Below are 13909 nucleotides of genomic sequence, written 5' to 3' on the forward strand. Positions count from 1 at the left end.
ACCACAACTACTGAGTCTGCACTCTAGAGCCCGTGAGCCACAACTACTGAGGCCACGTGCCACAACTACTGAAGCCCACACACCTAGACCCCATGCTCTGCAACAAGAGAAGCCACTGCAATGAGAAGCCTGCGCACCGCAACAAAGAGTAGGCCCCGCTCGCTGCAACTAGAGACAGCCCACATGCAGCAACGAAGACCCAACACGGCCAAGAATAAATAAATAAATATTTTTTTTAAAAAAAGAGAGACATCAAACAGCCAATACAATGGAGAAAATACTTAAACAGAGATGTCCACACTGTTTAGAAATTCACCGAATAATAGATTTATTAAGATGCAGCCACATTTCCTTTATATAGCTAGTTTCAAAATCGTACATCAAACCTAAATGTTCTTATTTCATCTAGACACTACCAACTCAATTATACAGGTATTTTCATAAGAAATTAGGAAGATTAAATTCTAACTACATTCCTACCTCAAATAGGACATTATATGTGGTCATTGTGATTAAATTTGTCTGAAGCATGAGTCTTTCAGCTAGCAATGAAAACAATCCATGTCCAAGCATGACTTCAGCTTTTCTTCTGCAATTACATAGAAAAAAGAAAATCAAATGCAGAGTTTTATTATTCACTATTTAGTATGCATGCTGATGAAGGAGACACAAAAATGTTTTTCACATTATTAACAAATTCCAACTCAATAATGCCCCAATTTTCTTAGACCTAGAACTTATAAGGCCACAAAATCTTTAATAGAGAAATACAAACTACAAATACATAGGCACAATTAAAGTTTTAAAAAAATATGACTGGCTATGCCACAGCACAGCAAAAACTGTCACCAAAATCTTCAAAACAATTATTTATTAACTAGCTGCTTCTCTCCATTAGCCATGAGCTAAGCTCTACCTTAAATAATAATCTAAAGCCGACGAAGTAAAGTAGAAAAACAATGTGGAAGAAAAGGTAGAAGACATGCAAGAGAATTTTTAAACGAATACTGTAAAGATAAATATATCAATACTAAATTAAACTTCCAAGCAAAACTTTAGAAACTGAAGGATCACAAACTTAATTCTACCCCTGGGTTTATCAAATGTTTTCTGCAAATGACCGGATATCATATATTTTAGTTTTTGTGGACCATATGTTCTCTGTAGTAACAAATCAACACTGCTGTTATAATGTATAAACAGCCATAGATAATAAGCAAATAAATGATTGCGGCTGTGTTCCAATGAAACTTTATTTACAGTCAGCCAGCTGGATTCAAAATAAAGATTACAAGTTTACCAATACTTTTCTACCACCAAAATTGTTCACTTTGGACAAATTTGGTGGTGTCCATTTCTGGTATAAGGAACGATAGGTAGGACATGAATATCTGTATTCAGCTAAGACAAAAGGAAACATGGAAGTTTCAGTTTTAGTTACACATACAGAAGAACACAGTATGTGACAAATAACCAGGTTACTATGTTAGCTTTATAGTAAAAAGCAAATAATGATCAAGCCACCTGAAATGAAGTTCCTACCTAGATTTACCTAGAATTCAACTTATACAAATGTATTCTTACAATAAACAACAAAAAAGGAAAATTTACATAAAAACATAAACAATATACTCTTGCTCCCTACTTCATTTTTAACGTGTAGAAATGGGATTAAATTTATATAGCATTTTATGAATAAAAATAAATAAAAGATAGACGAGGGGAACCACAGAACGTAAATACTATTCCCAAGATTTATAAAATAAATATGTAATATACAACAGTCCATTTTAGATTTCATGCATACTCACTTTGGGGCCAGGTGTTTTAAAAAATAGCCCATTGCCTTGAGAGCTTGTACTCTGATTCCTTCACTTGTTGATGCCATAAGTTTATAGATAACTCTGAATAAATAAAAATTAAAAACAAATTACTATGAGTATATATTTCAAAAGTGAATACCTAAGATATACTCGTGTATATTTTTTCATATAGTCACATAATTTTAAACCTAACTTCAAGTAAGATATGGGTGAATTTAATATACATTTCTGACATTTAAAAACTTGTTTATCAACTACATGTTGTCTTCAAGAAACCCACTTTAAATATAGACACATATAGATAAAAAGTAAATGAATGGATAAAAATATACCATGTTAATTTAACACTAATCAAAAAGCAAGAGCAGCTATATTAATTTCAGAAAGAGAAGACTTCAAAGTAAGGAAAGTTATCAGGGATAAAGAAGGGCATTACATCATGATAAAGGGGTCAATTCTCCAATATGACATAACAATCCTTAACATGTATGCACCTAACTATAGAGCGTAAAACTGTGTGGCAAAAACTGACAGAACTGCAAGGAGAAACAGATGAATCTATTATCATAGTTGGAGATTGCAAAACCCCTTTCTCAAAAATGGACAGATCCAGCAGGCAGAAAATCAGTAAGGACATAGTTAACCTCAAAAATACCATCAATCAACAGGATATAACTGACATCTATAGACTACTTCATTCTACAATAGTAGGATACACATTTTTCTCCAGCTCACATGGAACATTCACCAAGTAGACCACATCCAGGGCCATAAAACACACATAATCAACAAATATAAAGACTGGAAATTATATAAAGTTTGCTCTCAGACCATAATGGAATTAAATTAGAAATCAGTAACAGAAAGATAACCGAAAAACCCCCAAAATACTTGGAGATTAAACAACATACCTCTAAATAGCATGTGGGTCAAAGAAGAAATCTCAAAAAATTAAAAGTATTTTCAACAAAATGAAAATGAAAGCACTACTTATAAAAATCTCTGGGATGTTGCAAAAGCAGTGTTTACAGGAAAATTTATAGCACTGAATGCATATATTAGAAAAGAAGAAAGATCTGAAATCAATAACATAAGTTTTCACTCTAGGACACCTGGAAGAGAAAATTCAATTCAAAGTAAGCAGGAGAAAAATAATAAGTATTAGAGTAGAAATCAACAAAATTGAAAATAAAAAATCAATAGAGAAAAATCAACAAAACCCAAAGCTGCTTCTTCAAAAAGATCAATAAAATCAGTAAGCTTCTATCCAAGCTAAGGAAAAAGAGAAAGGATGTAATTTACTAATATCAGAAATGAAAGCAGGGCTATCCCTACAGAATATTAGTGCTACTGATGCTACCTGACTTCAAGACTTACTGCAAAGCTACAGTAATCAAGATAGTGTGGTACTGGTAAAAGAATACACAAATAGATCAACAGAGAGCCTAGAAATAGACCCACATAAATCTAGTCAACCAATCTTTGACAAAAGAGGAGCACAAGCAAGACAATTAACAAAGATATTCTTTTCAACAAATGATGCTGAAACAACAGGACATCCACATCCAACAAATGAATCTAGACACAGACTTTACACCCTTCATAAAAATTAACTCAAACGTGGATGGATCTAGAGACTGTCATACAGAGTGAAGTAAGTCAGAAAAAGAAAAACAGATATCGTATATTAACGCATATATGTGGAACCTAGAAAAAGGGTACAGATGAACCAGTTTGCAGGGCAGAAACTGAGACACAGATGTAGAGAACAAACGTATGGACACCAAGGGGGGAAAGCTGCAGGGGGTGGGGGTGGTGATGTGCTGAATTGGGAGATTGGGATTGACATGTATACACTGATGGATACAAAATGGATGACTAATAAGAACCTGCTGTATAAAAAAATAAATAAAATTAAATTTAAAAAAAAATTAACTCAAAATGGACCTCAATGTAAAACGCAAAACCATAAAACTCCTAGAACACAACAGAGAAAACCTAGATGACCTTGGGTATGGTGATGTCTTTTTACTTACAACACCAAAGACATGATCGACAATAAAAATAAATGATTAGCTGGACTTCATTAAAATTAAAAACTGCTCTGCAAATGACTGTATCAAGAGAATTAGAAGACAAGGCACAGACTAAGAGAAAATACTTGCAAAGGAAACATCTGATAAAGCACTGTTATCCAAAATATGCAAAGAACTCTAAAACTCAACAAACAACTGGATTTTTAAAAAAATAGGCCAAAGAACTTAATAGATACCTTGACTAACCAAGATGGAGTAAGGATAATACAGCCTTTCTATTTTGTGTATTAGAACCACAACTATAGAAAAAACACAAAAAGCAACCTCCAAAGTACTCCAAAGACTAAACAAAACTAGGTGCATTGGGGTAGGGGAGTTAATACTTGCAGATTACCCATTTCAGAGGTAAGAGTCTCAATTTTCAATTTTCTTTTGTAAATATGACCCATAAGTGGGTCCCTGTCTCAGAGTTCGTTTCTGTCAGAAGTTCAGGTAGCTAATATTCTGAGAAAAACTGTCCTTCTGGTTAGAGGAACTAAGAAAATGGGTCCTTATAGGCTAGAGAGCGTCATGAATAGGAGCAAACAGGAGAGAAGGATCATCAAAATCTGTGTAAAAACCTGCAAAAGCCCTAAACTGACCCAAGAGATGCAATGTATGGGGCAGACTCAGACCAGAATAATAATTTAATATTCTAAATTGAAAGAAGACCTGAATTATCACCCAATTCTCCGCCTAATCCCTGAGTAGTGCATGTACAAGAAAAACCCAAAGGAAGACAAGAGAGGTTTTAAAAATGAAGTGCCATCAGAACCGCCATCCACAAAGGACAGGCAGAACTTGCAGTCTGACCCTTCTTGCCAAAATAAACCAAAACAAAACAAATCAACATTTGTTAACAGATCATAACAAGTCCCAGAGTTGATTTTAAAAAAAAGATAACGCAACATCCATGATAGATTAAAAAACACTTAATGTACAAAGAACAAAGAAAATGTGACAATTTCTCATGGGAAAACACAATGAACAGATGCTGATGGGATAGGCAATTCTTGCAATTATCCCACAAAGATTTTTAAAGCTATTATAACTATGCTCCAGAAGGTAAAAGTAAACACAGTCTAAGTGGATCAGAAAATAAAGTTCTCATCAAAAGAAAGTATAAAAATTAACTGTATTGAAATTATACAACTGAAATGTACAAGAGCTGAAATATTCATGAGATGGGCTCAACATCAAAATAGAAAAAACAAAGAAAAAGTTTATAAACTTGAAGATCAAGTTTATCATACATGTCAAATTTCTATATCAATAGAAAGTATCAAATCTGAAAACAGAGACAAAAATGATTGAAATAAACTAAAAAGAAGCTGAGGGAGATGTGCATTAAGACCTCTAATATTCAAGCCACTAGAAATCCAAAATGAAAGAGAAAGATACACCTGAAACAAAAAAATATTTTAAAATAAGAGCATAAAACTCCTCAGACTTGGTGATAAAAACAAAGAAAATGAAATTTCAGGGAGTATGGTTGGGGAAGAACAAAAGAACGTGTCCTGAAAGCAAATATAAAAATCTAATACATTATATTTAGCAGAGAAAGATTTGATTTATCATAGGTTTCTTCTTCGAAATCATGGAGGCCAACAGACAGCGGGAATATAGTTTAAAGTATTGAAAGAACAAAAACTAGAAACAGAGAATTCTACATGCAGCAAAAATATCCTTGGGCAAAGGCCAAATAAAAGCATTTTCAGAAGAAAAACTAAGAAATCATGTTTCCAGCAAAACTACTCAACAAGAAATGCTTCCTTCACGAATTAAGAGTAAAAGAATTACAGATATCTGAATAAACATAAGTTTTTTCTCCTCTTAAATTCTTTAAACTACATATTACAAGTGAAATTAAAAATTATAACATTGTCTAGAGAGGCTTATGATACATTAGATACAAAAAGGAACAATGGTGGAGCTTAAAGGTATCAATATACTTGCAGTGGTTCCATATTTTATTTGAAGACACAGAATATTAACTCTAGGTATACTGTGAAATCTCTAAAGCAGCCAATAAAAATTTACACGAAGAGATAGATCCAAAACCTAATAGAAATTAATTTTCAAAGACTTCTAAAAGAATTTAAATACAAAGCAAAGGAAAAACAAAGGAAAAATTATACTGAGACAAATAAATAATAAAACACTAGATGAAAATAAAGCTATAATCAATAATTACATTAAAAGTAAATAGTCAAAACACATTGAAAAGACTAAGTGCCTCAGAGTACATTTTAAAAAATAAAACATCCAACTACACTGTGTGTATTAGTCATTGTTTTCTATAGAAGGAGAACCAACAGGTTGTGTATATATACAGAGACAGATATTTATTTTAAAAAACTGGCTCACACAACTGTGGAGGCTAAGTCCAAAATCTGCAGGATAGACAAGTACTCTGGAGATTGAGGAAAACATAACCCAAGTCCAAAGGCATTGTGTTGGTAGAATTCCTTTTTATTTTATTAATACCTTCAACTGATTTGATAGGCCCACCCACATTATAGATGGTAACCTGCTTTACTCAAGGTCTGCCAACTTAAATGTTGACCACATTCAAAAAATGATTTCACAAAAATATCCAGGATAATGTCTGACCAAATATCAAGGAACTATGGCCCAGACAGTTGACACAAAATTATCCATCATACTGTGTACATAAGAAATTCAATTAACTATAAAGATATAGATAAATTAAAATGGAAAAAAAGATATACTATGCAAACACAGAGCAAAAGAAAGTTGGATTAGCCATATAAATATCAAACTAAGTAGATTTCAGATCAAGAAACATTTCCAGGTGGAAAAAAAGGAAAAAACATAATTATAAAAGCATTAATTCCCCAACAAGGCATAAAAATCCTCAATATAGATAAACTTAATATCTGAGTTAAAATACCTGAAGCAAAAAATGATAAAAATACAAAGAAAGAAAAAGAGAAAAAAGCATATTTATAGTCAGAGATTTCAATAATCATATCTCAATAAATGACAGAACAAGTAGACAAAGAAGCAGTAATGGCACAGAAGATTTGAAAAACGGTATCAACCAACTTAGCCTACTTGACATTTATAGAACACTCCATCCAACAAAACAACATCAAAATACATGTACTTTTCTGGTGTGCATGGAACATTTACCCAGATATACCACATGCTGGACCATAAAGCAAGTCTCAATAAATTTTAAAGGATTCAAGTCATACAAAGATCCTCATAGACCAAAATGAAATTAAATTAAAATTCAAACAGGGACTTCCCTGGTGGTCCAGTGGCTAAGACTCCACGCTCCCAATGCACAGGGCTAGGGTTCGATCCTCTGTCAGGGAATTAGATCCCACATGCCACAACTAAGAGTTTGCATGCCGCAACTAAGATCATATGCAGCCAAATAAATAAATAAATATTTTTTTAAAAAAGAAAAGAATCCCATGGCCAAGTTAGCATAGGAAGCCCAGGGATTAACGATTAAAAAAAAAATTAAAATTCAAACTTAAAAAGATCTCTGGAATATACTTCTAAATAACACATGGATAAAACAAGAAATGAAAAGAAAAAAGTATTTCGAACTGAATAAAAATCACATTAAACTGAAAGTGCTTAGGAAGAAATTTAAAGCACTAAATACCTATATTCAAAAAGAAGAAAGATCTCAAAACAGTGACAATGAATAAATTTGATTAACCTCTAGCCAGATTGATTTGGAAAAAAGAAAGAAGAAAAGGTATTAGTGTCAGAAATGAGAGAGGTAAAATCACTACAGGCTTCTCAGATATTTAAATGAAAATAAAGGAACAACTTTATATCAATAAATTTGACAGTTTACATGAAACAGACAATTCCTTGATAGATAGAAACTTACCAATACTTATCAAAGAATAAACAGATAATCTAAACAGCCCTATATCTATTAAGAAAATTGAATTTGTAGCTAAAAACATCCCTACAAAGAAAATTCCACTCCTAGCTAACTTCACTGGTAACTTTTAGCAAACACTTCAAGAATAAATAATAATAATTCTATACAAACTCTTCAAGAAAATTAAAGAGTAGGGAATATTTCCCAAATCATTCTATGAGGTCAGCACTTTGGCACTTAAATCAGCAGACTCTGAATATAACAAATTACCCTTCATAATGTGGGTGCCTCATCCTAACAGTTGAAGGCTTTAATAGAAAAAAAGAAAGGACCTCCCTAGAGGAAGAGGGAATACTGTCAGCAGACTGCCTTTGGACTCAAACTGCAACATCAACTCTTATCTGGGTCTCCATCTGCCAGCCTGCAAATTTTGGAGGCTTCCACAATCACATCAGCCAATTCCTTAACATAAATCTCAATATCCCTCCCTCTCTCTCTCTCTCTCTCCCTCCCTCTCTCTCAGGCATACACACACACACCCACACCCTTTTGGTTCTGTTTCTCTGCAAATCTCTGAAAATACACTCCTTAGGTATAATGTATAAAGTCATCTTCTATCCTACAGAGAATGAGTACTGAAAGGTAACAAATAAAAACTTTGTAATAGAGGATTGATATGGGAAATTTATTATAACTAAATCAGTAAATTAGTTACTGTAGCTGATCATCCAGCAAAGTAGCTGTTAAACTTTTGTAGCCCAAAAACCTTCTCATTAAACGAAAGATTTAAAACAAAAGTATTTTCTTTTGTTACGATGATTGTTGCAGACTGAATGTGTGCTCCTCAATTCACATGTTAAAGCCCTAAGCCCCGCAGTGGCTGTATTTGGAGATGGGGCCTATAAGAAATCAATTAAGATTGAATGAGGTCATAAGGGCGGGTCCCTGATTCGACAGGATCAGCATCCTTATAAAAAAAAAAAAGACTAAAGAGCTTGCTCTCTCTCTCTCTTTCTGTTCGTGCACACACACACAAAATCATGTGAACACACAACAAGAAGGTGGCTGTGTACAACCCAAAGGGAAAGCCCTCACCAGACACCAACCCTGCTGGCACCTTGATCTTGGGCTTACAGTCTCCAGGACTATGGGAAAACAAATTTCTGGTGTTTAAGCCACCTGCTCTAGGGTATTTTGTTAAGGCAGCCCGAGAGGACTAATACAATGATGATTTGGGATTGGGGTTGGAAGAGGTTATGTTTTAAAGGGAAGATAGAGATCTTCTCTTGGATCACAATTGAATATTTTTGTTTTAGGACCTAAAGATAAGTCTGCTGAAGAAGTTGACCTTACAATAGCAGTATAATAGCACTAACCGTACAAAATACTGGAATGATTTGCCTGATCTGTCCTCACATACTAAATAGTACTAACACAGCCTCTATATTTAAAGATTTTTTCAAAAAACATAAGACATGAAATAAAAAGCTCTTATATCTTAAATCATTTTATAAGATCCAGTAATAATTATCATATCTAAGAATCTGTCATTTCCAAACTGATCTCTTCTATTAAATATATTAAAATTCTTGAAATGTTAAACTCTTACCGTAACCCATTCCTTTGGTCAAAAGCAGGTATCATAGAATTAGGATGTTCTGACATTAATGCAACAAGCAGCTGTAGGACATCCATTAGATTGTCATCCTAAAATTATTTTAGAATTTTTTTAAATAAAGAAAAACAACTTATTTGGACAATGACTATTTCTCAAACAATGAATTTTAACTTAAAAAAAAAATAAGTAGACAGCTATACGAATCCACTCTTTTTAAGCAAACATTCTTTACACACACATGTTCACCTGCATAACTCAAAATACACAACACCAAATAGTCAAATAATTTCTTAATCAAAGATATAAAATGTCTCTTATACTGTATCAAGACTTCCTAAAACATATTCCATTGATATAATAGATACTGATTTACAGATTTTTTTTTTTAAAGGAAGGATTATACGGCAAGAAATTGGGTAGAGGGGAGGAAGAACAGGTTGTTCTTTTTATTACAGCAAGACATATTGAAGCTTTAATATGCTAATAGATGTTGTGATATGCTGGTAGTGCTGGGGACAACATACTGTGTATCACTTTCTAAACTTATTTAACTAGGACCACTGCGCACTAAGCCTCTCAAGAAACTAGTTCTGAAAGAAGACCTTTTGGGAAATGATAACTGGATAGTTCTCTTATATTATCTGTTGTTAGTATTAAAGATATAGATAATCAATAAATGTTTATTGTGTCAACATGCTACTGTATATGGTATAATTTGATAACATTTGCATAAGAGCACAGTAGTAAACACATATGAGTACTGAAATCTAAGAATTTCAGGAAAATCCTTTACAACCTCTGTTGCATATCATTAGGGCCTACTTGGGCATTACAAATCCAAAGACTAAAGGGAAGCAGCAGTTAGTCATCTCTATGGTACCCTGCCTACAGGTTTCCATTCACTGCTTTTGAACTTTTGCTGTGGAAGCTACCTGAATATTTAATTTTCAATATGCTAAGTAAATGGTCTAGAAGTAGGGCACTGAGACTTTGGAAAACTGTTATTTGAAGGACCTGAAAAATCCCTGATTTAATAGTTTCAGAGAAAACAGAAGATCACTGTGACTTCCAGTTTCTCCCTTATGAAATATTTTGGTCCCTAAGGGTCAAGAAAATCTAAAAATAAAATAGAATATCCTACTCAAGAAGAAAAAGAAATCACAATCATTAATGTTTGAGTTAAATATGATCCAATCAGGAAATTTAACCCATTCTTTTCTGCCCCAATTAACAAAGATAGGTCCAAACCATATCTCTCATCTATTAATGATTTTAAAAGGCACTATATCATGCTGTAACAAATATGTGAACTCAGAAAAAATGAATTATAACACAGGAATGTAAATTATCATATAAATGTTGTGCTTTATATGAAATTAATTTCAGATTCTACTTATTTAAAACATGTTTAATCAGATTATTTATTTAGACTATATCTGGCATATATTACATTTTTACAATGCTAAAAAATAAAGGAAAAAACCCCAGACATTTCAACCTATTTATTTTCAACCTCCTTTTCAACCATATAATTTTAAATCAACCATAAATGAGTTGTTTAACTTAACGGTGTTTGATTATACAAAATCAGTGGGAAGACTTATGAATTTAAAAGTCCAATCATTTTTAGTCATTTTCATTATCTATTTTTCCATTTCTTACACTGGTTCCTGGAAATAAACTGAAAGTATTCTTTGGTATAGTTTATTACTAGGTCAATGAGATCTAATTTTAACACTTTTCAAAAGCCTTTCATGATTATCCGCAAAGGCATCTTGTGGTAATAAAGAATATTTAAATGAAGATTGCTAACATTTAGTTCCTAGATACTAAATACTCTCCATTATAGTTACATCATTAATGAAAGATTTCTTTAACTATTTTACTTTTAAAAACGCGCATCATGCGACTTCAAAAAATAAAATCCCAACATATAAAATTCAAATGTTACCTCATGCATAGTGAGTAGATAATTAAGAATGGCCTGTAGCTCATCTTCCTTTACTCCAGAATCCTTTAAAAACATAAGACAACTATCTTATGCTTACATATATAAAACTTTTCTGAAAATGGAAATTATACACACAGATTTCTCAACTTGGTGAGTTGCTATAAATATAAAAAGATAATGTAATATAAAAATCTAAATTTAAAATAAAATTTCGGGGAAGCACTAAAGACATGCAGTATGCAACACAGTGTAGAAGTCAAAAGAGATCAGACATCAGTATCCCGTTTTTGGCACCTTATATGATAACCTATCTAGTAAAGCTTCAGAATCCTGACATAAGCAAAAATAATAATTAAAAACAAGTAAAAGGGTATTACTCAACACCTATCATTCCTCTAAATACAGAAGACAATTTTTCTGTTTATTTTTTTTTATTAAATTTGGACAGTAAAATGATAGTTTCTAAAATTACCAAGTTAAAATGTCAGGTATTAAAAATTGAGTAGTAATTTCACTGGGAAAAACACTGCACTTTTTAAATAGGAATGCATTATGAAAATTTCCAACTACTGTATTAATCATAAAACAAAGCTGAAATCTCAAAAAAGAACAATAAGAATTAGGAAACAAAACACACTAGGAAAGAATAGAAACAGACAATTTAAAGGTTAAATTTTTTAATAAATGGAAATAAGATATCTGACTCTGAAAGATATACTAACAGTTAGGTCCATTTACCATAACATTATGTGACAGCTAATAAAGCATTAAATTGTAAAGAATAAGAAATAAAATGATATAGGAAAATACTGAATAAAACACTGGCAACAAATATATTTATATATTGGCATCTTATAAAACCAAAACACCATCCTTAAAAATAATATTAAATTTTACTTTACTGATAGTAGAATGAAATGGGACAAAATGTAATCATTTCTATCTGGTACATTTATATAGGAAAATTATTTTTCAAAATCTGAATGTCAGGTACAAGGAATCTCTAAAATTGAAACCTCCTTGAGGAGCTCTGTTGACTACTGTATCACCAGTTCTAAGAATAGTAGAAGTAATAGAAACTCAGTAAATATTTGCTGAATGAAAGAATGAATACACCTGAACTCCAACAGAAATTCATATAATACATACTACGATTATCAATTTCCAATTCTGCATTAATGTTTATCAATTATATGCCTAAGGAGAAAAAACAAACAAGGAAATAAATATCTTTAAAAGTTTTTTCCACTGTGTAAACCTATTAATAGAGCAAAGAGTAAACAAACCAAGATTGTATTTTATGTGAAATTTTAAGTTCAATACACACATGCTATAGGGTAAGAAATATGAACTCACCTTCATCACTAATTGCTTAATGAACATCAACAAGAACGCTCGTAGAGAAAGCATTTCTTTTTGATTAGGTCGTGGTCCATCTTTTAAAAAGACAAACACATACACACACACTGAGTATTTCAAAAACCTCAAAGTTAAGTATAAAATTCTCATTCTCAATAGTTTTTCCACCTGTTTATAAGAAACATAAAGGTCGGTTTCCTGAAGAGTTTAATGCCTCTAGAAGGACGAGCGTTCAATCTCACATGCAATTGTATATACAATGCTCCAAATGTACAACATGGGTTATGTAGAAACTACAATGAAAATGTTTGTTTTTGGGTAAGGTCAAAGGAATTTTAAAACATAAAAATGAGGCAACAAATTTATACTTAGTTTTAAAAGACTCTCTTGGAATGTTACTATGGTAACATAAGTTTATAAAGAAGAAAGCAAAAGAAAATCTAAACTTTATATGTGAATTTAGTGTGAAAAAACTTTTTTCTATTGAGACCATTGTATAAGCTAATACAAAAAGCTCAAAGTACACCTCAACACAGTATCGTTTATGAAGAAGGGAAACATTGTGTTGACCTCCTCTGACATCTCCTCCTCTTCTTGAGAAAGTGCTTGGTCACACATGGCTCACATTAAAGTCAATTTTCATGTCTCAAACATACAATTCCCAAGTAGAAAGCTTTTGAAACCAAACACCCATTGTCCTAAGATCCTAATTTAAGTACTTGTCTGCCTCATATTTTCTGCAATTTTCCCCCCACTAATCACTATTTACAGCTAGCTCCTGGACCACCAAAGCATAGGACCACCATTACCTTGAACAGATCAATTAAAATAGGAAGAAAATTGTTTAAAATCTGTTCCACATGACAATTCCTAGACAAAGAATAGGTTACAGAGTTACAATACAATCGCAAAGTTTGTCCAGCTCTCTCACTTGAAGTATAAGACTTTCCCAAGGTCACTAATCAGTTATAAAATCAAGGTCAGAATATAATACTAACACCTAGGACAGTACATGACACACCTACAGCACCATGAAATAGTCAGAAGGAAATTATAGCCAAGTTCTAGATCTGCCACAACCTCTCCAGCTTAAACAGATCATGCAACTTCTATATGTCCTCATAGCTTTCTAAATTATAGCTAGCATATTGTCTGAGAATAAATCGAGTTTATTTTGAAAGGGATAGAAAAAGAATTATACAAATATGA

General features: G+C 32.3%; 1 protein-coding gene across 2 annotated transcripts in view; it reads right to left on the reverse strand.

Annotated features, from left to right (window-relative positions):
* The window catches only part of LRBA (LPS responsive beige-like anchor protein), a 733083-nt gene that overhangs the window by 586812 nt on the left and 132362 nt on the right, over positions 1–13909 (reverse strand). For both annotated transcript variants that reach the window (XM_060012133.1, XM_060012132.1), the window contains exons 15-19: positions 12698–12777; positions 11342–11404; positions 9382–9479; positions 1812–1904; positions 481–589 (exon numbers count right to left, since the gene is read on the reverse strand). In XM_060012133.1, coding sequence (XP_059868116.1) covers positions 481–589; positions 1812–1904; positions 9382–9479; positions 11342–11404; positions 12698–12777 — 443 coding nt within the window. The remainder of the gene's footprint in view (positions 1–480; positions 590–1811; positions 1905–9381; positions 9480–11341; positions 11405–12697; positions 12778–13909) is intronic.

Source organism: Delphinus delphis, chromosome 5 (assembly GCF_949987515.2).
Source record: "Delphinus delphis chromosome 5, mDelDel1.2, whole genome shotgun sequence".
In the NCBI taxonomy this organism is placed as follows: Eukaryota; Metazoa; Chordata; class Mammalia; order Artiodactyla; family Delphinidae; genus Delphinus; species Delphinus delphis.